Below are 27212 nucleotides of genomic sequence, written 5' to 3' on the forward strand. Positions count from 1 at the left end.
AGCCCTATTGAAGCAGCAGGTTAGAGGTTCCCAAAAGTCTGCGCTTTGGAGGGAAAACAATAGCCACACCCAGCTTAAGTGTTATAAACCAACACTTCGGGAAAAAGAAACACAAAGATTAAAGAAAAATGTGCCTTTGTAAAAATGACATCAAGTAAAAGAAACACCTGACATCAAATGAAACACGGGAGGCACCAGCCATCACATTGTTTTTGTGTTGAACTTGGAACACCTAGGAGACACGAAGTCTGTGTTGCAACCAGTTGAGGTGTTCTAAATGCAAAAGATACAAACAGGAGACTTTGATAAAAATGACATCAAACAGAACCACTACTGTCACATTGTTTTTATAAGCTTTAAACACCTAAAGGAGAGACACGAGTCTGAATGCTACAAGCTGAACTAAGAATAGCAGGGGTCAACAGAAAAATGACGAGATAATTAGCTTACATCAGCAGAAAACTTCAAATGACATACCACTGAAAAAAAGGGTATAAAAATTGGACTTTCAAATAGGAAGACAGAATTTGCTGGAAGGGGCAAAGCGATTCTTGGCTTCAGAGGCTCGGTAAGCCTACAACTCTGAGTCTCGGGTATCAAAGGTATTTGATTTTGGTGGATATCCTGGAATAAGACGAAGTAAGAAATGTAAAAATGTAACGACGTTAAGATTTGAGAATAAGGATCTCTGAGAATAAGAATTGTAAGCTATTTGTTTTTGGAACTGTTAAAGTTGCGACTGAATCACCAGCTGTAAACTACATGTCGGTTCTTAAATAAATCTATATTTTTTGGGAATTGTCTCACATAGTACTTCTGTATCAAACTCGCGAACTCAATCACTGTACACTCTTTGGTGAGGAGTGCAGAATTCTGGGGGAGTTTTCCGGACCCTCATAATATCCGGAAGGTTACAGTCTAGTTAAACTTATTAAAAGTGCTATCTGGAGGACGGTAACATTTTCAGGTCGTTCCTTTCCTTTAGGGAAGAGATAATCTGGACCTTTAGACCCAATTAAGCATCTTTAGGATTCGGCTACCTCTAACTTTAGTTGAAGGTGAATGTCTGGGGAATACGCCTGATCCGGGGTGGCCCGAAAAGGGGCTAGGACTAGTAATAATCCTTTCATCCCGTGGTGGCCGAGTTAGTCAGCGGGGGCAGTTCTCCAAACTGCCACTACTCAGCTTCTTGGCACTGTCAGAAGTCATTAAAGAGTTATGGATTACCCTCAACTGGCAGTACTGTACTTAATCAAGCATCTTCCACCATCCATTTAACACAACATTCTGTAGGTGAGTACCCAATTACTGTATACTGCACATTTCTTGATTTTTAAAAAATTTTTGTTTGTTAAAAATAGCCTGGGTAGATAACCCTCTCCGTCATCCAGAATTTTTAATCAACCGGCACCATCCCTGTCCCGTTGGTGCCGGACACCAAAGTGTTTCCTGTACAATGTTACAGCCAGGATTATTTTGTTGCTGGGCACAAACACTTTATAGTAATATCTGAAAATATAACTTATGGGGTCAGCCTAAGCTCACTGATAGCAGTCTCACCTCTGAGTCACAAGATCATAGATTCAAGCCCCATGAACACATAATTAAAGTTGCTACTTTAGTGCAATTCTGAGGGAGTGCTATACTGTCGAAGGTGATGTCTTTTAGATTAGTCATTAAACCGAGGCACCGCCTGTTACCTCAGCTGGATGTAACAGATCCCATGACACTATTTAAAGAGTAGACGAATTCTCCCAATGTTGTCGGCAACATTTATCTTTCAATCAACACCACTAAAAACAGATTATCTGGTCACTTATCAAGACCTTGCAGCATGCAAATTGGATGATGTGTTTGTCTTCATTACAAGAGTGAATTAACTTCAAAGGTGCTTCATTGGCTGTGAAGTACTTTGGGATGTCCCGAGGGTGGGAAAGGTGCTATATAAATGGAAGTTCTTTTTTGCTTCTCTCTTTATAAATGTGCTATGTATTGTTTTTATTACAGCAGCGATTTGGACCAGCTCAAGTTTACAGAGGGTAGATGGCGCGAGGCCAGCCAGGAGTGTATTGGAATAGTTAAGTCTGGAGGTAACAAATGCAGGATGAGGGTTTCAGCAACAGATAAGCTGAGGCAGGGGTTTGGTATGGACGATATAACAGAGGTGGAAGTAGGTGGTCTTAGTGACGGAGTGGATATGGGGTCGCAAGCTCAACTCAGGGTCAAATAGAACGCCGAGGTTGTGAACAGTTTGGTTCAGCCTTAGACAGTGCCCAGGGAAAGGGATGAGTCTGTGGCTAGGGAACGGAGTTTGTGGTGGGGTCCGAAGACAATGGCTTTGGTCTTCCCATTATTTAATTGAAGGAAATTGCTGCTCATCCAATGCTGGGTGTCGGACAAGCAGCGTTACAAATTAGAGGCAGTGAAGGGGTCAAGAGAGAGGTGGTGGTGAGGCAGAGCTCGGGCAGCGTACTTATGGAACCTGATGTTTTTTCGGATAATGTCACCGAGGGGCAGCATGTGGATGAGAAGTAGGAGGGGAGCAAGTATAGATTCTTAGGGGACTCCAGATGTAACGGTGTTGGAGTGGGAAAAGAAGCCATTGCAGTTAGATTTTGGGCAGTACAAATATACCCCTAAACGTAAGACACTCGGGGAGAAATTGGGTGAGTAGCGCCACCTGTTAGTGCCTAAAGAGGCAGTCAGTGGTTGTAGCGTCACTGGCTGCGTCTCCCGCGATATTCAGTAGGGGTGCTAATGGTGGCGTTGGGCATTTGCACTGTGCCGCCACCGATGACGTCATCGGTGTGCGCAGCGCCCCATTCGCGATATTTGGTAGCGAACGCCGCAGTTGCGCCGCTCGCTACCCGCGCCCGGTTCACGGGGCCTTACTGTGCCGGCAGTGGCGAAAGTTAAGGTGGAGGTGCGGGGCGGCCGCCTGCCAGCACCTCCGTCCCCGACCTCCTAACCACCCCCCCCGGCAATGCCGGCTGTTTCCCCGAGAGCCCGGCACTTCTCCTTGGTGCCGGGCTCATTTGCCAGCACTCGCGAGCGGGGATCGCGCTGTTGCAGGCACCTCCCCCTTAACAGTGGGAGGAAGGCCTGCAGTACCGCAGCGTGCCGTGCCGCGCCGCAGCGTGTGGCGCTGCAGCACGTTGCGCTGCAATATTCAGTTTCAGCGCCCTAAGAGGGACGCGGAGCGCCTCGAGCCTCGCCCCGTGTCCCTCGAGGAGCAATGAAACTGAATATCTGACGATCGCTAAAGCCTCGAACGCTGCGCTAAATCCTGCGCTCAGGCGACTTTTGCGCCACTTTGGCGCCCCAACCCAATTTCTAGGCCTCAGACTGCTAACAGAAGTGACTTGCACCACTGTAACTGACAGAATATCTAAGGTAATATGTGGCCCATTCACCCGTTGTGAAACATCAATCTAGCCCTTACTCCAACAGTTTGGATATCCCTCGTGTGATGTATGAAGTAGGTCTGTCATCGGCTGGTTGCAGATTACATCAGCCTGGATGCCAATTCTAGCAGGACAATACAAAAAGTTTTAAGGCTACGAAATTTGGTAGGTTAGCGTCTCCCGTTAGCGCCTGGCGGGGGCGCTAAGGGGTTAGCGCCTGGCCGCGGCGAGTCCAATGCCACACGCGACCTTCAGTGGCAAATTAGCGCTGGCGCTGTTAGCATCTATCACATGGTGACATCAATGCGTGTGCAAGGCCCCGTTAACGGCCCTGATGCAAAATTGCCTTTCGCCCCCTGCTTTAGCGCCTCGCGCTGACAACGCCAGTAAAAGGAGGCGTTGTGCACTCGGAAGTGCTCTGCATGAGCGGTAATTAAAGGAAATGCTTCCGTGTCGCTTGAACGCCGTGAAATTTGACACCTTTTCCTCAAACATCTCCAAACGCTGCACTTTCTGAAAGTGATGGGGGCTGCAATGGCAGTCGCCCAGGTCACGTTGAAAAACACCACTGATGACTATGAGTTTATACAGCGTGATTGGCTCTTCCCTTTAAGAGACGGAAGCAGCCTGCGTGATTAAAACGTGCCGTTTGGACTGCGCATGGCCTTCTTTGTTGCTCCGCCAGTAGCGCCCCGCTCTCAGAGGTTATCGCCCTAAGTTAGGAGTGCAGCGCTTGATTTAGCGCGCCACTTCCCTCTTGGAGCGCTAACAAGGAATTTTGCGGGAGTTGACAATGATTAGTGCCTAGCGCTAATTCTTCAACTTTTAGGCCTAGAAATTGGGTATAGCCCCGCTTGAGGCGTTAGAACTGGCGCTGCGCAAAGTTTATAGCCAGACGAAACTTATCGCCGCCTGGCGCGATATTGGGTTACATCGCCCCCCCAAAGGTGATTGAGGCGCGAATTCAGACGTTGCACGGGCCTCCCAAGGCGCAAAACTTCCGGCGCTACCAAATATCGGCGCGGACGGGCGCAGCGGTGATCTCAATTACCGATAACCACGAGACTTCCAGGCGCCAGCCGGCTCTTAAAGGGGTGGGTCAGTCAGCCTCAGCATCCACACTCATCGCCCTGTAGGCCTCACAATCGGCGCACGGCCTTCTCTGGCACAAAAAACTTGGTCAAGATGGAGAAGGTGAGACAGAGAGCAGAGCGCTTCAGCACTGAGGCTCTGGAGCACTTGGTGGCCGCAGTGGAGTGCCGTCAAGATGTTCCCTATCCTGACAATGGCAGGAGGCCGAATCAAAAGGACTACCACTGAGCTTGGAGGGATGTTTGTCAGAGGGTCAACTCCAGCAGCATGGTGACCAGGAGCCCTGTTCAGTGCAGGAAGAAATTCAACGACCTCACTCGGGTCGTGAGGGTGAGTGGTGTTTATGCAAACTCTGATTCTCTCCATCTGCACCTGACTTCATGGCTACAGGGTGCGCGATGCCCCAATGGCCATGTGTCAGCAAGCACCCATGGCCCTTTCTGGGCACACACATGCACATTTGACTCAAGGAGTCATGTAAGGGCTCTTGCACCATGGGGGGCATGAGATGATCACTCAGGGCATCATGTAAGGGCTCTTGCACCATGGGGGGCATGAGATGATCACTCAGGGTGTCATGTAACATAACTTCCCCTTCTTTCCCCTGCAGTCCAAGCTGGCGACGATCCGCAAGGACCAGCTTCGAACCGGTGGAGGACCTCCACAAGTGGTCACTCTGACGGATCTCGAGGAGAGAGTGCACCAGATTCTTGAAGGACATCTGAGTGGTCCTGTTACCACTGCAGCTGCCGACCCCATTGTCGACAGCGATGGTAAGGAGCTCACCTTTTTCAGCTGTCTCCTTCCACTTGGTCCCCCCGCCAGCATGCTTTCTCACTGTGGAGCCATGTCATAGCCTTGCCGCAATCTGGCATGCCTTGCTGCCAACCTGTCCTTTTGCTAAAGCCACTCTTCCACCTCCCTGCTTTCAGATGCTGCATCACCAGCTCGGGATCCAGCCCCTGAAGCTGCCAGTGCCAGTGCCTCCGGAGGCGAGGTTCAAGAGGAAGCCGCACCATCCGTTCCAGCCGCAGGGGAGCCAACACATCTGCAGGCTGGGGATAGTAGCTCCCTGGAGGGGAGGGGGGGGGGGGCGGGCTCTGATGAGGAGCCAGTTGCCGGAACAAGCGGCCTGCATCAACGCGAGGGGGGTAGGCAAGTTCGGCCACTGGCTCCCCGGAGGGAGAGGCAGGGAGCAATGACTGCTGCACAGAGTGCAGAGGAGGTGCGTAGCCTGGCTGAAATGAGCACCCAGGCCCGGCTCAGGCACACTGAGCTTATGGCTGCAGTGGGGAGGATGCCTCAGTCGATAGAAACACTGGCAAAGAGTGTGCTGGACTTTGGCGCTGCAATGGAGAGGACTGTCCAGGGCTTCGGGGCAGCAATGGAGAGGACTGTCCAGGGCTTGTCCGAGGCAGTGGAACGGACTGCTCCGGCCTTGTCCGAAGCAATGGAGAGAACTGTCCAGGGCTTCTCCGAAGCACTGGCACCTGCCACACAGGTCCTCACTGATGCCACGCAGTCACTTGCTGGCCTCGTCCACACCCAGATTGAGGCAACGCGAACTCTCACTGCTGCCACCCTATCTGCATCAGTTAGGATCACCCCAGGCCCTTCCAGTACCACACGAGGCCAGGAATCAGAGGAGCAGTCGATTGCGGCGGCGGAGCCGAACCGGTCCCCTCAGAGAGCCAGTGTGTCGTCCGACCATGGTGCAGGTGCCCTCTCTCGGCAGGTGACCATTGCTTATGCCACCGCTGGAACGTCTGCAGTGCAGCTGCCACCACCTGCAGTGCACACTGCTTCCAGCCATAGCCAGATCAAGCAGCCAGCCTCCGCACCCTCCAAGCCCAGAGGTCGTCCAAGCCATCCCTCAGGGGCTTCTGCGCTTGCAGACAGTCACCAGGCGTCCCCCATCCTTGACGCCGCCACTGGGGTTCAACTACGGAGGAGCAGCAGGGAGGGAAGGGGCTGACCACGAAAGAGAAGTCGGTCTCCATCAAGGGGCCAGCAGTAGAGGGAGGTGCTGAGACGTTTCTTTCCCCAAATTCAAGGACGCCCTCACCAATTCTGATTGTTGGTGATGGTTTGTTTAGTTTTGCGGCTTTGCCAGAGAGTTAACTGCTATTTTGTTAGTTATGGTTTCTGTTGACATGACGTCGCTATGCTGGAAGGAAGCACTTTTTTGAAAATAAAGAAATTTTTTATTTACAATGGTACTCGTAACTATTTACACTCATGGTGGCCTTCATAGGCTTTGAACGATCAGAAGTGCGCAGGACGAATGAGACCCATCATTCCGTCAAAAGGTCCTTGAACCGAGTCCTTATGAGCCTCTGACGGACGGCCCTTCCAGTTTCAGGAGCCCTCCCACCTTCCTCCTCCTCCTCCTCGTCCGCCTGCTCTTCCTCCTCCTCCTCCTCCTCCTCCTCCGCTGGACCTCGAGGGGCAGCTGGCATTGGCTGGGTTCGTCGAATGGCCAAGTTGTGGAGCATGCAGCAGACGACGACGATGCGACCCACTTGCTCCGGCGAGTACTGCAGGGCTCCCCCCGAATGGTCTAGACAGCTGAAACGCTGTTTGAGCACACCAATAGTGTGCTCCACAATGTTCCTGGTCGCCTGATGGCTGCTATTGTAAAGCTCTTCTGCCGGGGTGGCGGGCAAACGGAGTGGGGTCATGAGCCATGGGCAAAGAGGATAGCCCTTGTCGCCAAGAAGCCAGCCTCGTGGGTGAGCCGGCCCCTCAAAAAGGTCAGAAACTGAGGTCTGCCGCAGGATGAACGCATCGTGGCTGCTCCCAGGGAATTGCGCGTTGACTGCCATGATCATCTGGCGGTGGTCACAGACCAGCTGGACATTGAGGGAGTGGAACCCCTTGCGGTTGCAGAACTCCTCAGGATTCAGTAATGGCGCCCGCAAAGCCACGTGTGTGCAATCAATGGCCCCCTGCACCATGGGGAAGTCCACAATAGCAGCGAAGCCCTGCGCGCGCTCCGCCTGCTTCTCCAGGGTCAGAGGGAAGGTGATTAATTGACACCTTCTTCTATAGAGGGCAGCTGTCACTTGCCGGATGCAACAATGCACTGCAAATTGAGATATATTCGCTATGTCCCCAGTGGCTGACTGAAAGGATCTGGTGGCGTAAAAGTTGAGGGCAACAGTCACTTTGACGGCCACCGACAGAGAGGTCCTGCACCATAGACGCGGCTGCAGATCCTCAGCAAGCAGGTGGCACAGCTCAGTCACAACCTCCTTACCAAATCGGAGCCTTCGCAGACACTGCTCCTCCGACATGTTAAGGTACGACACCTGCTGCCTGAAAACCCTCGCAGCGTATCTTCGGAGTGGACGACCTCCATTGCCCCTCCTCCTTCTGGCCAATCCCAGCCCTCTTTCCCGCTGTCTCTGTGCCCCTTCAAAGTGTCCGGCCATGAGGATGTTCCCCTCCAAAGCAGCTCCCATTGCTATGCCAGACGGGCAACAGGCTGTAATGTCTAGCGCTCCAACTGCTCCGGACAGGGCTGAAGGTCCCAAGTATTCGAAGGCTAAATCCGATAAATCCTGTGCAACAGTAGCTCACCAACTCTCTCCAGCAACAATCAGAATGAACAGGCCAAGTGGCTGCAGCTTTTATACTAGAGCTGTCCCCTTTAAATAGCGCCCCCCGGCTCCGAGAAGGGCCTGGGAGCGTTCCATCGAACTGTCACTAATAGCGCCAGGCGGAAAGGTTCCGGGCGCCACTGAATATCCGGTCAGGGGTGCCAAAAGGGCGTTGCACACTGAAATGACGTCATGATCTGCCTGCGCACGCTAACGGTTAACACAGACGCTAAATGGATACTCAATATGGGAGTTGTCGCTATCCTCAGTGCGCCCGTCCAAACATTGGGTAGCGCCCCAAATCTCGGGCTCATTAGGCGCTAATCGCTGGCGCAACCAACCGAATTTCTAGGCCTTAAAGTTTTAGCAACCCAAACGGGGCTATACCGAATTTCTCCCCCAAAGATTCAAACCCCACTTAAGGTGTTGCTGGAAGCATACTCAAACTTAGTATAATAGCAGCAAGCTGGCTGGAGAGGTCACACGAGGTGAGGTGTTCTTGTCCAGCCCAAAGACCTAAATAAGAAGCTCTCCTCTTAGGAAGAGGTATTTGTAAGGAAAAAGGGTTTAGAAGGTATGTGGGGAAACCGGTCTGAAATAATTTAAATTGCAGCTTGCATACAGCAGCAGATTCACCTTAAACTGCTACAGTTGATAATGGGCTTTTCCAGTCGAATGCGCATGCTGTTTATTCCTTTGTCCAATCTACAACCACTTTAATTAGTTTATAATATTGGGCCTTGGTAGACTAGATTTAATCTTTGATAGGCCATGGTTACATTAATTCCTTTAATTTAATTAGTAATGAGGACAATGTTTTGAGACTTGATTACAGTCAGTAAGGTCACTAGTTTCAAGGTCTGTAGGATGGGCCATTAACCCAGAGACATTGGCCCAGAAATTCGGGTCGGGGGCTTCCCGCGGGTGTAAGGCCTGCTCCAGCTGCTGGCGTGCAGTGCTTGCATATCCCAGGAGCGCAGTTAGTTTGATGCGTCCCCTGGGATCACGTGGGCCATGGGGAGCCAATCGGAGCAGGGAATGCTTCATTCAGAAGATTGACAGGAAGAGCTGTCAAAACTTATAAATACTACGGCCCCAAAACAGCACTAAATCTTCAAATAAATTTCAAAAAACATCACATTTTTTAAATAAACTATAAATTACACGAAATAACTATTTTAAACAATAATTTAAATTTCTGAAAAAAATAATTTTATTTTCTAACAGGGCTAAAAATAAACTTACCTTGCTTTAAAGTATTTAAAAATAATAAACCTGTGGAAAAAATGTTTTAATTTTAATTAATTCACCACTTACCTTATAAAAAGCAGGCTTTACGCCTGCTTTTTATGTCTAACTTCTGCAGACTTACCTTCCCGGGAAAACATGCAAAAAAAAACGAAGTTCAATGCACACACGCAGCCTCTCCTGCGCACGCGTTCGAACCCTGAACCCCTTCGTTCAGGGGAACGGAAGTGCCAGTTTCCCACGCATGCGCAGTGCATGCAGGAAACCGGCACTTCCATTGGGCCTACGGGCAAGTACCCCATGCATACTCACCCATGGAGACCCGAATTTCTGGGCCAATAGAAACTTGTGATGAGACTGGCCTGTATGGTTCATCAATACAGGAAACCCGTTTTTATCCGGCACCGAAGTGGTGCCGGTTCATCAAAAATTCCAGATAACCGAGAGCTATAGTAAAAGATACGGAGAGCTGAGAGCTCCGTATAAAGCAACAAACCCTGTTGCTTAGCAACAGGTGTAGAACAATGGCCACAAGTTCCAAGCGTCTCTGTAGCTCAGCAACAGCTGCAGCTACACCCTTGCACAGCAACAGATCGAGGAAGGCAAGTACAATATGAAGTAAAACTTACCTGAACCTACTCCTGAATTTTGCCGGTTAACCGAGATTTCTGGTTATTTAGGTGCTGGTAAATCGAGAGTTTCCTGTATGATTGGGCAGGTTAGGGGGGGCGAGGGGTTGGGGTGGGGGGAGTATGGGAGAAAACATAATTAGACAAATGCTGCTGCAAGTTCCTAGTTGTGGGGTATAACCAGGGGGCCTGGAACCACTCTCAATGTAGAAGGTTCAACAGCGAGCACCTGCAGGGTGAACGAGGACGAACTGAAGAGGGAACGTGGAACTGGACGTCACAACTTCTACCCAAGGATCAACGGAGTAACGTAATTCTCAATTGTTCCTTGTAAACTGCTGCTCAAATACTGTTATTGTATTAAGTCTTACTTATAGCAAATAAAAACCACCAGTTACCAATATGCCGTCAGCTTTGGACAATTGGAAAGAGTCCAAAAAGGGCTATATATTTTACACCGAAGTTTCACAAGGGAAAGGGATGTATTCTCCTTTAAACATCATTATTCATTGTGTATTTATTAAATAACTACACAATTTTTAAATTTTTTTTATATAAAAAGGCACCAAACTCATTTAATAAAAGTAGGATATATCTTTTTTCTTCAAAAGACAAGCAGCCTTTTTGCCCTTTAAAATGAAGGAAGAATCTTGAATGAAGGTTGCTCCAGTTATCAAAGAAATAATATTGAATTATTAAAATCATGTAAGATACCATTAGCCATTACCTTAAAAACGTATTTAAAAAGAAGCAGAAACACTACCTGGGATACACATTGAAGGTAGATCAGACTTATAGTGAGAGGTTGCTGGGTCTCTAAATGCAGTGCGTGATACAGCCACTACTGAGTGATGGGTACTTGGGCAATGTCGTGTTACTGCCACTATGTCTTCATCAACTTGATCCACATACACCTAAAATGTACATAACTACATTTGAATACGAGTCTCATAAGCTTGGTTTTTAATTCAATCAAAGTGCATAATGAAGAGATCTGATTCAGAATTCTGTTTCTAAATTTAAAGAACAGAAAATTGCACTTTTCCACACCTGATTGAAGAGATTAGCTCCTAGCTCACGGTGAAGTCTGTTAATTGCTTGTTTTCCTGCAATGATTCCACTCTGTTGATTGACCTCGCCTAGAAATTCTGGACGCGCATTAGGATTATATTTAGGGTATAGCCTCTCTTCTGAAACCACAGATATCTATTAACGTACAAAAGCAGAGAACAGACGCAGTTGAACACAAAGTATCGAAAGTAATTCAAAATACACATTATATTTTAAATGCCATAATATAATTTTAGGACTTCAATGATGATAGTGCAAGGGTTGGGCAAGAAAGAGGAAGGCAGGTAGCAATTGCCAAGTCACACAGCCAAGTGGGATTTTAAGATCTGAATACTTCAAAATTGTTGATAAAGTCACAGTATAGGGACATCCCTATGCTTCCTCAGATTTAAAAAAGATGAAGGTGGTGTTTTTTTATGATATGTAACACACTACCATTAATGGAAACGTGTATGAGCTTTTCCACAAATTTTAGAAGGAAACATCACGCATAGATTCTGCCTACTTGGTTGTTAAAGCTCATCCTAAAAAACCAGGGCAAGTACAGCAAACGTCAGATTTTAGAACCTTGCAAAGGTGCAACTGTATTTTCCACATAATGCAGACAATACAAATTAGAATTACAAAACTAGTTACCATTGCTTTGCATCTGACACTTGAGGACAAACTTTTAAAATAAACTACACATTTTCAAATTTGAATTCAAGTTCAAATTTGAGTTTGCAATGGAAAATGATCATTGTATTACAGCTAAATGTGAAGTAGGTCATTCTACATTTTGATTTCCCTATATTACATTGAAGGGAACACAGAATCAGTAGTACACTGTAGCAGCACACTGTGGCAAAATATTAAGTCACAAAATTCAAAATTATTTTACAGAAACCATTGTAAAATGGTAACTCAGTGGTTATGTTTCCTGTAAGGTGCGTGGGTGCGCATCGAGCTGCAAGATCCCGCTCACTTAAATTCACAGTGAGATGGGCAGCTGGAGTGGGGGGTTGAGGCCCAATACTCAATGAGCGGGAAGAAGTCATAGTGCTGAATTGGAATGGCGTTTGATAAGACATGGAGTTCTGGAACCCGGCAAACACTGTCTCGGACAGCTGTTGACTAATGGCGGCCGCAGGACCCCCAATTCTCTGCGCCCCAAGAACTGCTCTATTCACCGCGCAAGATTTCCCCACAGTGAGTGCGCATGCTCCCCAGGGCTGCGGTGCATTCTCAAAAGGGTCGGACTCGGTGAAAACAGGTGGCGATGGAACAGCAATTTAATGGTGCCGGGGCCCGTGCCGCACGTCCGCCGGCTCTGATTCGGAGCTTGAGATGTGCGCTCAGCGTTGCTGAGGCCTGCACTCGCCCACGCTCAGTTTCCTGGACCTGCACCACACATGCTCCATGCAGAAGGCATTTTACAGCTGCACTTTGGAACACACCGCGGGAGCTGATTGGAGAAAGTTGAGGACTTCAATGTGCACGGCGGGCAGGATAGTGAATACAGTTATATTTTTATTATCTTATATTTGGAATGTATTTATTTTTTAGGAAAACTTTTTTTTTTTTAATAAATTATCCCGCTCTCTAGACAGCGAGTGTCTTGGTGAACCTCTTTAGGAAAACTTTTTTAAAATGTTTTAATTCATGCGGTGTACTGCAGACAAAGGTGAGTTGTGGATGTATAACCCAAGAAGACGGTCCTGAACTGGAAACGTTGACGTGAATGAGTGTCTGATTAAAGCTGAACAATACCAAGATGGGAGGGGGAGGGAAAAGGAAGTATTTTTTAAATCATAAATTAGGCCGCACTTCTACAAGCGCTTTTGCTCCCATGGAAAGTGATTTTGGGTGCACTTCAATGAAAAAGTGATGGTACAGCCCAAGAGATAATTGAGGGTACTAAAGGTGTGAGCTATGAGTCTCTAAAAGTTTATATTTGCACTGAGTGCATGTTAACTCCAGCTTTAGTAACTCACCACCTCTAACAAATGTTGGAAACAAAGTTATTCCTAATGTCTGCTGTAATAATAAGAAAACTGACAGAACAAGCCATTTGTTTTTGGGATGAGACGTTAAATAAGTGACAGCCAGCAGGGATTTGTCAAAGGCAAATTGTGTCAGACTAACCTGATGGAGGTAGCATGAGATGCGAGAGACTTTGCCCAGAATGTGTACTGAAGTAAGATTCCTTCTCTCCAAACCTTGATATAATGGCCATCTTTGGTTTAACTGCTAATCAATTTAACCTGATATTTACTGTCTGAATTTACAAAAGGAACAGGAGATGACCTGAACAATCTTAAGATAGTTAATGTGACCTTGCTAATAGTTGCTAATGTGTTAGCTTCGGTGCCTCTATTGTTCTGGCCAATCTGCTATTAACACCTCACATGTGACGAGTCCCGACTCGTCTGTTTCGTCCTACTCCACCATTGTCCCGACTAATCTCCAATATTAGCATATCCTAAATAACAACAGAAAATGCTGGAAAAACTCAGCAGGCCAGGCAACATCCGTGGAGAGAAATTAGAGTCGACGTTTCGGGTCGAAACCCTTTTTCAAAATCCCGACCCGTCCATCGGAGCTGATTGAGCGTGGTCAAAGCTTCGATGCTGGGGATGTTGGCCTGAGCAAGAACACCGACGTTGGTGCGCCTATCCTGCCAATGGATTTGCAGGATCTTGCGGAGGCATATCCTAATCGGACAATGACCACGAGATATTATGATTAACTTTGATGGGACACCTGACAATGCAAATTCTAACACAAGACGTGTGTACTATAGTTTCTGTAAGAGCTGTGACTGGTTAGAGATTAAATAAAAACACTTAGAACGTTTATAAAACAAAAAAAACAATTGATTACATGATTTTTAAGAGTTTGTCTGATTGTCTTATGATTAGAAATGGTGGGGTGGCAATATAGCATTACTGTATATATGCTTTTAAGTGGTTGCTGTTGCTGCCCTTGTTGTTGTAAAATTTGCCCACGGACAAAAAAGGTTGCGCTCAAAGGAGTTCATGGCACCCTCAGTACAAAAAAAATTAGAGGTAACATTGCTCAGTGGGTATGTGCACTGCCCCATGCAGCAGCATGCCATATAGAGCAAGAAAAACTACACCAGCTTGAGATCACAGGTCCACCAATCAATTCTGGAAGAGCACACGTATGGTTGTCAGTTGAAGACAGAGACAGGCTTGGACATGATGGCCCTCCCTGTCAGCAATATCTTCAGGGCATTTGGGCAAGGTACCAGAAGTTCATTACTGCACACCTAATTGCACTTGACACCGTCTTCAACAACAATAATAACTTGCATTTATATAGTACCATTAAATGTAGTAAAATTTGACCGAGCCACATAAGGATAGGTGACCAAACGATTGGTCAAAGAGTTAGGTTTTAAGGAGGGGAGAGAAAGGTGTAGAGGTTTAGGCAGGGAATTCCAGTGCTTGGGGACTAGACAGCTGAAGGCACAGCTGTCAATGGTGGAAATTGGGGATGCACAAGATGCCAGAATTAGAGGAGCGTGGAGTTTACTGAGGACTGTCAGGCTGCAGGAGATTACAGATAGGGAGCGTCGAGGTCATTGAGGAATCTGAACACAAGGATGAGAATTTTAAACTTGAGGCTTGCTGGCCTGGGAGTCAATGTAGGTCAGTGAGCACTGGGGTGATGGGTGAACGGGACTTGGTGCGAATTAGGATTCAGGCAGCAGAGTTTCAGATGAACTCAAGTTTATGTAGGGTGGAAGATGGGAGGAGGACTAGGAGAGCATTGGAATAGTCAAATCTAGTAGTAACAAAAGCATAGATGAGGGTTTTAGCAGCAGATGGGCTGAGATGGGGCAGAGACAAACAATATTACAGAGATGGAAGTAGGCAGTCTTGGTGATGGAGAGGATGTGAGGTTAGAAGCTCAGCTCAGGGTGAATTAGCACTCCGAGGTTGGGAACTGTCTGGCTGGCTGGCGCAGCCTCAGACAGTGGCCGGGGAGGGGGATGGAATCAACGCCTAGGGAGTTTGTGGCGGGGCCGAAGACAATGGCTTTGGTCTTCCCAAAATTTAACTGAAGGAATTTTCTGCTCATCCAACACTGGATGTTGAACAAGCAGTGCGGCAAATCAGAGGTAGTGAGGTAGAGCTAAGTGCCATTAGCGTACATGTGGAATCTGAGGTTGTGTTTTCGAATGATGTCGCCGAGGGACAGCATGTAGATGAGAAATAAAAGAAGCCCAAGGATAGATCCTTTAGGTACTCCAGAGGTAACGGTGTGGGAACAGGAAGAGAAGCTATTGTAGGAGATTCTCTGGCTACAACAGGATAGATAGGAATGGAACCGGGCGAGGGCAGTCCACTCAGCTGGACAACGGAGGAGAAGCATTGGAGGAGGATGGTGTGATAACCGTGTCAAAGGCTGCAGACAGGTTGAGATGGATAGGGAGGGTCAGTGCACCATGGCCACAGTCATATTGGATGACATTTGTGACTTTAATAAGGGCCATTTCAGTGCTGTGGCATGGGTGGAAATGGAGTTGTGGGAAAGATGGGCATTGATTTGGGAGGCGACAACACGGTCAAGAATGTTGGAGATGGGGCGGTAGTTTGCAAGGACAGAAGGGTCAAGGGCAAAGTTCCCTCAAAGCTGTGCTTTGTTGTGAGCAGCCTGTTTATTTCAATGTGCGGTCCCTTTAAATTTCTGCACATGCGCGGTATTTGCAATGGAAAAGCTTGTGAGCAGCTGCACAGCACCTTGCAGGTTATGGCGCAGCTGCACACGCACGCAGCTTGGAGGGAACATTGACCAAGGGTGGGTTTTTTTGAGGAAGAGTATGATGATGTTAGATTTCAACGGGAGGGTGACAGAGCTATGGAGAGGGGACAGTTTACAGTATCCACTAGCATTGGGGCAGGAAGGGAAATTACATGGCCAGCAATTTAGTAGGAATAGGGTCGAGAGAGCAGGAGGTTGGCCTCATGGACAAGATGAACTCATAGGGGGAATGAGGCAAGATAGGAGGGAAACTAGAGAAAGATGCGAGTTGAGGGCTAGGGGAAGGGAGGGAAGTGGCAGAGGCAGCTGAACAGATGGTTTCAAATTTAGTGATAAAGAAGTCCATGAGCTCCTCGGACTTGTTATTGGAGGTGAGGGTGGAGGAGACAGGAGAAGGGCTTAAAAATACGGTTGGCTGTGGAGAAGGGAAGCCGGGGTTATCTTTGCATTCCAGGATAATCATGGAGGAGTGAGCAGTCTTGGCAGAGGAGAACAGGACCGGATGGTGCTTTGTGTGGTCTAACCCAATCTGGCAATGAATGACTAAACCAGTTGTCCACCATAAAAGTTCAAGTCTGCATCCTTTGCACGTCAGGAGAGACGAGGTTAAATGCAGGATAATAAGACCCATTACTGGAAAGATATAAAATATGTATTTATTTATTTTCCCACAATGCTATTATCCTTTAATAGAAAAAGCGGGATGAAGAACATTTTGCTTGCTGAGATGTTCCGATTAACAGAAGACCCCAGAAAATTAATGTCCTGCAGCATCATTAAAAAATGCAAATATTCAAAACATTTTACACAAAATAATATCCTTCAAGCAAACCTGATGGGGTACGAGGTGATCATAACCCATTGTACTTCCTGAGGCACAACATGCCATAGAAACAATAGTTGAACTGGGAAGAGCATCTTGAGCAGAACGATGCTGTAAAAACAGAATGGAAGAAATTATGCATAATCAAGATTAATAGACATTTTGATGCGAGTGAAAATTCATACATGTAGTTTGCATGTCAATTCTCAATTTATCTTTTCATTCTCTTTTTTTAAACCAATCCTCTCCAACATTAAAAATAATGTCCTAGTAGTTTTAACAACAGAGTAGTGAACTCCATATTAGAACAGTGAGTTTGATTCCCAATCTCAACTCATCAATACTTCGTGATCTCCACCAGTTCTTACCCATATACAAGATTCAATGGTTAATAATGCCATTTTTGAGGGAATAAAAATTAAAGGACTCGCATCATTTCAAAAGACACACGATTACACAAACCCGATGCCTGCAGTCCGGGTGCCCTGCTCCTTTACAGGAAGATGGATGTAGTAGTGAAATAGTTATTGGGTAAAAATGAACAATATTAAAGATTTCTAAATTAACCAGCTAAAACAGAGGAACTTAAACATTCAGATACTACTTTATACCAATCTACATGTGTTGTAAAACATGCGTTTGACTGATGGGTTCACCACGCTAGTAGTATGCAGGATTTTTTAATAGACACACTATACAAAAATATTCAGCTCTTTACAATCTTGGGACAGGAAAGCTACAACAAGAACTTTTGTGTTCTCCACGCAGAATGTTTGGTTATAAACATTAAGGATAAATGTTAATGATATGCTGTACCTGAATCAAGGACTCGTTATCATGGGTAACATCCATAAACAAAGCATGAGCAATTTTGGGTAACAGAGGCCTTACAGATGGCTGTGCAAAAGATCCAACAGGAACCCCTCCAAAACGGTAAACCAGCCTCCCTTCCTCGTGGCTGTCACCTGCACTCATTGCCTCTGTAGCACACAACACACAGAAAAAGTGTGAAATTTCATTATACAGTAAATATTAAAAATGTTTCGCTAAAATGTTCTAAACAAAATTCAGCACATTATCCTTCTTTCTTGAAATTTATTGCCTATTCCTAAATATCAGTGGAGATTTCATGCAAAAATCAGAGTACAGCAGTCATTGAGAGCAAACTATAAATATTAGTATTAGACTAATTTAACAGGAATACTTTATTTTATGCAGTTACAAATAGAATAAACAAAGTTCCCTAAGCAATAATTTAACGAAATTTAATTTAGTAAATCTGGGTGGGTGGGATCGGGGGGGAAAGAGGGATGAAAAACTAGTGCAACTATATAAAGCAACTCACTGAAATCAATGGTCCATAGCTCTCCACTCTACTAATGGTAAGTGACACCAAAATAAAGAAAACCAGGGGTGTTGTGCATTGAATTCAATGTATTTTAAGGATGAGTGAATTAGCTTGGGTTTGATAACTCATTTTGGCTCAATTTAAATCACCCACACAGCTAGCGCAATATACAAACCCAGGACATCTCACTACTAACTCCAAGGCGATGTGTTAAGGCATCTCAAAATGACCTACTGAACCAAGTTGCCAGATATATGCGGTCCCTGACATGCTACCCAGCCACCTTGGACACATGTTCCCAAAGGCTTTTCACTCATCAGCACTTTAATTTGACCAGGAATGTGTGCAATGCGCTGGTGCTCTGTGTTTCTGCCCACCTGACTCTGGAGGGAGATAACAGATGGAACAATAACCAGCCAGTCTTAGTGAAAACATGCTTTACTTCATGGCACTGTTTAAAGTTAGATTCTGAATTAAAGTGAAGTGATTAAAGTGCACTTTGATTGCCAGATCAGCTGTTTACTCTACCAGCTGGCAACTTCCTCCATGGTCAGGCAGTCAAAGAGCATCTTTTCCATGTTCTTGATTAAAAAAGTGAAGTGCTAGTCAGTGGAGAAACAGCTGAAAAAAAGTCTACAGGGCATTGGGACTCAGGAAGTTGGGCAGTCTTTGCATACATTTGCTACAGCATAACAAGAGTTTTTGTTCCATCGGATGTGCACTTCAGTAGAGCAGGGATGTACTATACACACAACTAGCACCTGCATCCAACACTAACCTGGGATCCAAAATCCAGCCAACCTGCCTCATTATATATAACGGTCTCCCTCGAGAAACATCCATTTTCTTTCATTCCCATTGCCAAGATATCTTGCCTCTTCTCTAGCAAACAACTTGCATTTATATATTTAACACCAAATGTAAATCAATTTTGTAAAATTTGGCCCTTTTACAAGTCACTTAAAGCTTCCTGTTTGGGTAGTTTCCTTCCATGCTCACAGTAGCTCCTCAGGATTCATCGCCTCTCTGAGTCTTGTGGCTCTACCCAGCCTCTGAATACTTCTACAGCATTGGCCTGGCAGCCCTCTGTGCTGTTCATTCCTTGGCAACCCCACAAGCTACCCCTTTCTCCCCAGCTTTGCAGACCCCCCCCCCCCACCCCATGTAGATATTTCACCCTGCAGAACACTCCTCAGCCAACCTCACCCCCAGGCAGCTGCTTTTTGGGACCCTGGGTCCAATGCCCAGCATCCCTCCACCCAGTTGACCTCCCACAGTTGCAAACCAGCCCCCACCCCCCCAATCTCTGTTTTTTTGGGTTTGGGTCCTGATTCTCAACTAGTCACTAGCCACACCCATCCCTCTCCTCCTCATCTAGTCATGTTCCTCTTCTCTCCTCCTACCCTTTCACCCTCACCTCCCCTCTTGCCTCTCACTTCGCAGATCTGCTTCCGGCCCTACCTCCTTCCCCACCTTAGTTCAATTATACTCCTGCCCTCTAGCTCTGCTTGACCGGAATAGCTCTCTTGGTTTCAACTCCCTGTGAGAAACACCATAGGAGATAACCCAGTAAACTGATATGCGTATATAGCAAAATCTCCTTTTAGGAAACAAATGGATTATTGAACTGAACATTCAATAGTGTTTAACAGATGGCCGCATATAGTGGCACCGCTATTTCCACCCCAAATGGGAGATGATTGGGTTTTAACAGATAGCAGTTTTCATAATAAATACAATACACAACTCAAGCACACACCGCTTACAAAAATAATAATCCATCACCATATTAGTAGACTGTATTCAGAAAATTATCATGCCTACCTCGTACTAAGGAACTTATGCCCAGTTTAGTCACAAAGACATTATCCGTCTCCTCACTTCCAGTGAACAGTTCTGCCACTACATACAAATTAGGTCGCATTCTTCTGGCAGTGTCCAGCATATACTGCAGGTGAGAAAGCAAGAACCAAGGGAAGGGGATAAAGAAATAGGAAGCAAGGCAAAAATCAAAGACCCAAACTGGGCAAAAGGGGAGATCAAGACGAAAGCCATGCAGAAAAATGAAATAATTAGCAAAATGAAAATAAAATTTTGCCAGGTTAGTGGGATGTTGGAGAAATGGAAAGCAAAAAGTGTTAGAGGAGAACAAATGGCAAAATTAAATAAATCCCAAGTGTAAAAAGGAAAGCAGAAGATTTCATAAGTCAGAAATAGAATGATGGGAAGAAAAAAAGAACAATTTCAGTTACATGCTCTTTAAGGTTATTTCACATTTTCTGAAGTCAGGTCTTTTCAAGCACCTCAAATGAGCCTGGTAATTCCCCAGACAGTTGACAAAGATATTGAAGAGCTCTGCTGTCATGCACATATTTGGCCTAACTGATCTAGTCACCGCCAGCATCTTCTACAGATAATACAGCTCAATAACCTCTTCTGCAAAAACATTGCTATTTATAACCGTGAATGCCAAAGTTAAAGCCTAGCACTCCATAGCCAAATAAATGAATGTATTAGAAATGCAAGGAAAATGCAAAATAACTTATCTTTAAATTGCAGTTCAGCACTAGTAACTTTAAAAAAAAGGGCAAAAATAGTGATAAAAAGTTTGAAATGGAGCATACATATTGTAAGTCAATAATATCGAAGGTGCAATAAAGAAATGAAAAGATCTATATATACTTCTTTTGTGGTAGTTTTAAAGAAAAAAATTTAAGTGTCATCATTATGAACTCGTTTTAAAAAGGTTTGTGATCAATTTGATTAGGACGAATGATGGAACTGGTTTGCAGTTGTCACTAAACCTGACAATTCAAGAGAACTGGCTTATAAGCTGCAGTTCCAATTCCACTGGTATTCAGTGGTACACTCTATTAATGGACAAAAACTCTTTCCCTAATTTTGCCTTCCTTTCATCGTCCGGCTTGGCAACTCCAATCAGTTTTGTTGGCAAGTCCATCGTTTTAACTATAAATCATACAGCACAGAAGGCAGCCATTCGGCCCATCATCTCTTTGAAAGAGCCATCCAATTAGTCCCACTCTCCTGCTCTTTCCCATAGCTATGCACATTTCTCCAAATCAATTACCTTTTGAACAAAAAAGGTACAGATGACAGCACAAACTCTAGCCTGAATAGGGTTTTACTTCAGTACAGAAATTGAACCAGAATGCTCAAGTCATCAACCAAATGGTATTCACATTTTCATCGAGGTGGAAACTAAAATGAATTCTCAGAAGTTTTGATTTGCAGTATGAATGAGAATACTTGCCTAGTGCTTAATCTGCTATAACATAATTTACTTGAGGTGATCACTTAAGTTCTTATCAAAATTTGCAGCAGTTTCCTTTTATACTTCTAAATTAAAATTTTACACAGCAACAGTAATTTGCTAATCCAAATTAAGGCTTTCAACATCGTGATTGTACCTACTGTATGACAACTTTAAAGAAAAGACATGCCCCCCCCACACGATAATTAATAAATGGATAGGATATTGATAAATGACTGGATCTAACTGAGCAACATGAGTAAGTCAGTCAAGGGTACATTATAATCCCCAGTTGTACAATGGAAACCACTAAAGTACTGCATAATCTGGTCAGGTCATTGCAGTTATTTATTGAAAAAAAAACATCTTTAAGGTAGGGGTATGCAACCTGTGGCTGCAAGGCCATATACAACCTCCTAGCCTTGGTAATCTGACCCACGACATCCAGGGAGACTCTGCCCTATGTGCATTTATATACCTTATTTTGTGAGTCTGGAGGCTTAGACATGGCTGTTTTTAGCACTGTTATCACATTGGTGGATAAATCCTCAATCAGAACACCAGGATTTGTTGGTTTCAGCAACTTCAGATATATGCAAACTAATGTGAACATGGATTTAAACTTTATATGAGGCTCCTAAAGGGTACATGTTACGCATCTATGGGACACACCATGGTAGGCACCTATGCAGCCGAAAGTGACGTGGACACTCTTGCTTTAAAGAGCCCTTAGAAGCCTAAATGAATTGGCCGATATAGCACAATGCAGGCAAAATTGTGCTGACCATGCAGAATTGGCCAGTTTTGTAGTTGGAAAGCCACTTTGTGGAATTCCTGAAGGATGTCCTGACTAATAATAGTGAGTGACGATACAGGGCCAGTATGTGCGCATTGGCAATTGAAAATGAATTCTATTCTAAATTAGAGCTGGAAACATCTTTGAATGAGATCTATTAATCCTAACATGCATGTTAGAACACTTCCTAAAAACAAAACTAATGGACAGGAGAAAGCTTTATCTGTACCTCCGCGACACGAATAGGTGTCGAATGACAGTTGTCTAACCGCACCCCATGGAAGATTTTGGCTGTTATTTCTGTATATTTCTGCATGTGAGCCCAAAGATAAGGGCAGTCTTCTGGCTTCTTTCCATACCGCAGTTTAACACTGTCACCCCAGCAAATCAATTCTCTTCTTAGGTAAACATTAGAACCTATGATGATAAAATCCAATTTGTTAAAATGTATAGTAATTAGACCCATTTGTAAATACCTCAAAAACAATTACAGAATTTATGATAAGAAATACTGCAGTGGCAAACACGGGAGAGTGTAATACAAGAACGTTTAGGATCGTGAAACATGAAAAGGTCATTAGGCTAAATACACCTACCCCTTCTGGGATAATACATCATACCATCTCATTATATCCTTCAGGAGGATCATGTATTAAAGTAAATCTGCAGGATTTAATGAGATTGCTAATGCAATAAAGTGACAAGTTAAAAAAATGAAATTTCCAAGAGGATTTTCTAAAGCAACCATTTAGCTGATCTTCATTCACAATAAACACTTTCTTAATGCAATTGGGTAACAAAGTCTAATTTGGATAACTAGGGTTTACACCACATCTTACTTAAGCAATCACCTTTCTGCAAGAGACAGCAGGTCATAGGATAGGACTGAGCTGATGGCTAAATAGATGGCCTTTTAATTTAGACTATCCATCTTCAATTAAACTACTGAATGAATTCAAATTAAATACCATCAATTATTTATTAAAACAAAGTTAAAAAAGTTTAGAAAATCTGTTGATTATACAGGAATAATAATCTGCAAAGACAGAAATGTCATCTACTGAAGCAGTTCTGGTGAATTTAAGGCAAATTTCTTCAGTGGCTTTAGGAGGGTTCAATTTTTTAGTATTTTGGCCAACACCAGCAATAACAACACTACTGCGTTCCAAATTAATGTGGAAAGCATTACGACAGCAAGTGCACCAAGATTTCATTTTGACTTTCGTAATCAATGCAGAACTTTGATAGAATAAGAAGTTATCATGTAGGGATCATTTAAAAAGGTGTAGTCAGGGACAGTAATGTGACGTTGAAAGAGTAGAACAAAGGAACACAGGTTTAAACTGGTAAAAGGCAAATCTAAGACCTATGTTCAGAAGTCCTTCTTCATACGGAGTCAAGAATGGCAGTTCTTCATTGCATACAGAGTGATCAACACAGTAGAGTCCTGAAGGCAAAAACCTTGGAACTATTTAAGAAACAATTGGATGCCTTTGCAGGGACAACACTTGAAGAGTCCTTCTGGATGCATGAACTGAAACAGGCCAAACGACATTTTCGTGCATATTTACCTTGTGACCAAATTCCCCATTTGTTTTTAACCTCCTCACTCCCCCAAAAGCATTTCACAAAATACTTTAGTTTCAGTATTGTCCATCCTGATGCAAATACTAATAATTCACCTGGCTCAGCAAAGTTTCTTAAAGGGTCATCACCCATCACCCAGCCATTATGGGCCATAAAATACACAGCCTTTTCTGGATGATACATCATTGACTCCTCCTTCTCCAAAGGCATCTCTTCAAAATCGTATGTGAAGTAGCTGCACGCAAAGCATATAATTTTTAAAAAGTTAACAGGCCCCACTGGAGTCATTTGAACAGACTGAATATCTATAAAATATACACTGCCTGTAGGACTTACACACTGCACCTTTAATAACATTTGATGGCAATTTCTTTCCAAGATAAAAATTCACTTAACTTTTCTGTTACTGGAACCGGCAAAGCATGCAATGTGCTCATCTAACAGCAAGCCAGAGTACACATGCATTTTACTTTTCTGACTAAATTCTGGCATCAGTTACATATACTGAAATTAGGGACAGTTCTGTGCAGATCCCCCCCCCCCCCAAATTGGGAACTGAGTGGAGACGATGTAAACTCATTTTGTGTACAATCTTTATGACTAGCAGACAAAAAAGACTTGAATCCTGTTAATCCCAGGATCCAAAATTGAAAGTCCAACGTTTACCCACTGTGCCAAGTCTCCTTTGAGAAGGGCATTATCTAACCAACAGGTAAGTACAATGCCAGTACTAGTGACTTTTCAAGCTCATCTATAGCTTAGACCTAGTAATGAACCAGTGACGGAAATTTGCCAGTAGGAAAAAATTGTCTCATTCTTCAAAGAACTTTACATACTAAATGAGCTTGTGTTTAGTTGTTTCCAGTGACCTGTTCTGATGAAGGGTCATCGACCTGAAACGTTAACTCTGTTTCTCTCTCCACAGATGCTGCCTGACCTGCTGAGTATTTCCAGCATTTTCTGTTTTTATTTCAGATTTGAGCCTCCGCAGTATTTTGCTTTTGTAGACCTGTTCACTGTACCTGGTTACTAAAGGATTTGTAGCCTCCGCAGTATTTTGATTTTGTAGACCTGTTCACTGTACCTGGTTACTAAAGGATGTTTTGTTGTTACAGATCCAAGTTTGGGGCCATGGTCTGACAAGCGCTCATAAGTTACAGTCTCCAATGTGCAGTTCACAGCCTGAAAGTACATAACTCTGTATTAAACTGCTTGATGACGATAAAAAGGACACGTTAGCTGTTTTGAAAAATATATTAAGTTCACTCAAGGAATGCAGGACAGGGGCAAACTCAAATAAAACCTGCCTGCTCCTGATGACGATGCATTTCCTGCTGGCGTTCCATATTTAACTCTTCCAATCTTGCACGGAGCTGGCTGCAGCATTCTTCTACCGCTTCAGGACTATTACTTTAAAAAGAAAATTCAAAGAAACTATCAACAATTTCCAGAGTAATCCTCACATTTGGTAACCAGGGAACATGTATTTCTATAGCACCTTTCATGATCTCGGGACGTCCCAAAGCACTTTACAGCCAATGAAGAACTTTGAAATTTGTAATGTAGGGAAATGCAGCCGCCAAATTGTACACAGCAGGTTCCCACAAACAGCAATGTGACAATGTCTAGATAATCTCTTTTTAGTGATATTGGCCAGGATACCGAAAGAACTCACTGAATCGTGCTATTGGATCTTATATGTCCACTGGAGAGGGCAGATGGATCCACTTCGGACCCAGCACCTTGCTCTCCTTTAGCTTAACTAACTACTGTTAAACATTCCATTTATTTATGATAACATCTCTCATCTCAGGCAAGTTTAATTTTTCTTTCTTTTAGAGCCAACAGAAAACTATTAACACATTATAGAAAGGCTACTTCAGGTGAGTTCTCCATGAACATGGTGATAATGAGCTGCATCAGCTTTTTTTTAATATATGACTGATTATTAATTCGATAATTTTTAGCATTAAGTACTGAATTGCAGCAATCACAAAATCAAGTTATTAAAAGGAGCAGATCTTCATTTCATCTGGAATTTACAACTTGCTTGTTCAGTTAACTTGTTAGCTATTGTCCAACCTGTTGGAATGGATGTAAAAATAAAAATTCCTGTAATCCAGTATACAATCTTTGCAATTACAATTTGACACTTCAGTTTTCTGCTTTTAAACCATTTACCACAGAAGAGACTAACATGTGACCAATTATATGTTGTGGGAGTTTAGAGAAATGTTTATATAAAATAAAAGGTACAGGAAACTTTCGATTTACCGGCACCTAAATAACCGGAAATCTCGGTTAACCGGCAAAATTCAGGAGTAGGTTTTACTTCATATTGGTATTTGCTTTCTTCCATCTGTGCTGTGCAAGGGTGTGGCTGCAGCTGTTGCTAAGCTACAGAGACGCTTGAAACTTGTGTTCATTGTTCTACAGTTGTTGCTAAGCAACAGGGTTTGCTGCTTTATATGGAGCTGTCAGCTCTCCCCATCTTTTACTATAGCGTTCGGTTATCCGGAATTTTTGATGAACCGGCACCACGTCGGTCCCATCCGTGCCAGATAAAAAAAAGTTTCCTGTATTATTCAATTTATTTAAAATCAAAATCATTGTTAATGAGTGTACATTTTACACCATTCTATTCAGTTCAATCTAATGGACTAAAATTTACTTGCATAAATGCTAGTAATATGAAATGATACTCAGGGACTTGACTTAAAAAAAAATTAAACAAGTACATTTTACATACCTCACATACATGAAATTATAAAGGCACACATGCTGAGTGGAATATATTTTAATAAGCATTTGATATAAATTTTGGAAAACTGACAGATTCACTATTTTACCAGGTCAGAAGATTATGGCCTGTATTTTCCGATGCCTACGGGTGTGTACGAGCTGTGTACACACCCGTAGGGACATTGGAAATGCCAGTTTCAGGCATGTGAAGCGCATTCGCTGAAAACCAGCACTTCCGATCTGTCAAAGGTTGGACGCCTGCCCTGGAGAAGGGCCTTGGCAGGTGGAGTTCCGCTTTCTGCAGAACCTCTGCCCCCTGAAAACCTTTAAAAATCTTACGCTTGGTAAAAGAGTTTAAAAAAGTAAAAAATAATGTTTTATCCCCACTCATTTATAATTTTAAAAATACTTTTAAAAAAGGTAAGCTTATTTTTAGCCCCATAAAAACTTTAATTTTTTTTTTCAAATAATTAAATTTGTTTAAATATTTAATTTAATGTAATTTTAACTCATTTTTAAAACGTGATTGTTTTTTAAAAATGTATTTAATGTTTTAGTGTCTTTTTGGGGTGATCTCCATTCATACTTTTGACAGGTCTATCTGTCAAAAGTATGAAGGGGGATTCCCTTCTTTCATTTGACTCACCTGGCCCACGTGATCCCAGGGACGCTTGCGAACCACACGCGCCCCTGGCATACGTAGGCCCTGCGCATTGACTGTGGAGAGGCCCAGGAGCGGAAGTGTCCGGACCTCGGGAGCCCTCAGTTAAGTTCATAGATTTTTTTCTGATAGCAGGCATCCGCACACAGGAAGCCTGCTATCGTAAAT

The 27212-nt window shown here is 44.1% G+C and overlaps 1 protein-coding gene across 1 annotated transcript in view; it reads right to left on the reverse strand.

The window, feature by feature from the left end:
* Positions 1–27212, reverse strand: part of LOC147122283 (glycogen debranching enzyme-like) — a 110782-nt gene that overhangs the window by 43241 nt on the left and 40329 nt on the right. The window contains exons 9-17 of the mRNA XM_085983248.1: positions 24949–25051; positions 24726–24823; positions 23737–23876; positions 22284–22471; positions 19812–19935; positions 17456–17619; positions 16649–16750; positions 11026–11181; positions 10739–10889 (exon numbers count right to left, since the gene is read on the reverse strand). Coding sequence (XP_085839374.1) covers positions 10739–10889; positions 11026–11181; positions 16649–16750; positions 17456–17619; positions 19812–19935; positions 22284–22471; positions 23737–23876; positions 24726–24823; positions 24949–25051 — 1226 coding nt within the window. The remainder of the gene's footprint in view (positions 1–10738; positions 10890–11025; positions 11182–16648; positions 16751–17455; positions 17620–19811; positions 19936–22283; positions 22472–23736; positions 23877–24725; positions 24824–24948; positions 25052–27212) is intronic.

The sequence above is a fragment of the Somniosus microcephalus genome, chromosome 3 (assembly GCF_052327205.1).
Source record: "Somniosus microcephalus isolate GS21.2 chromosome 3, FLI_Smic_1.0, whole genome shotgun sequence".
NCBI lineage: Eukaryota > Metazoa > Chordata > Chondrichthyes > Squaliformes > Somniosidae > Somniosus > Somniosus microcephalus.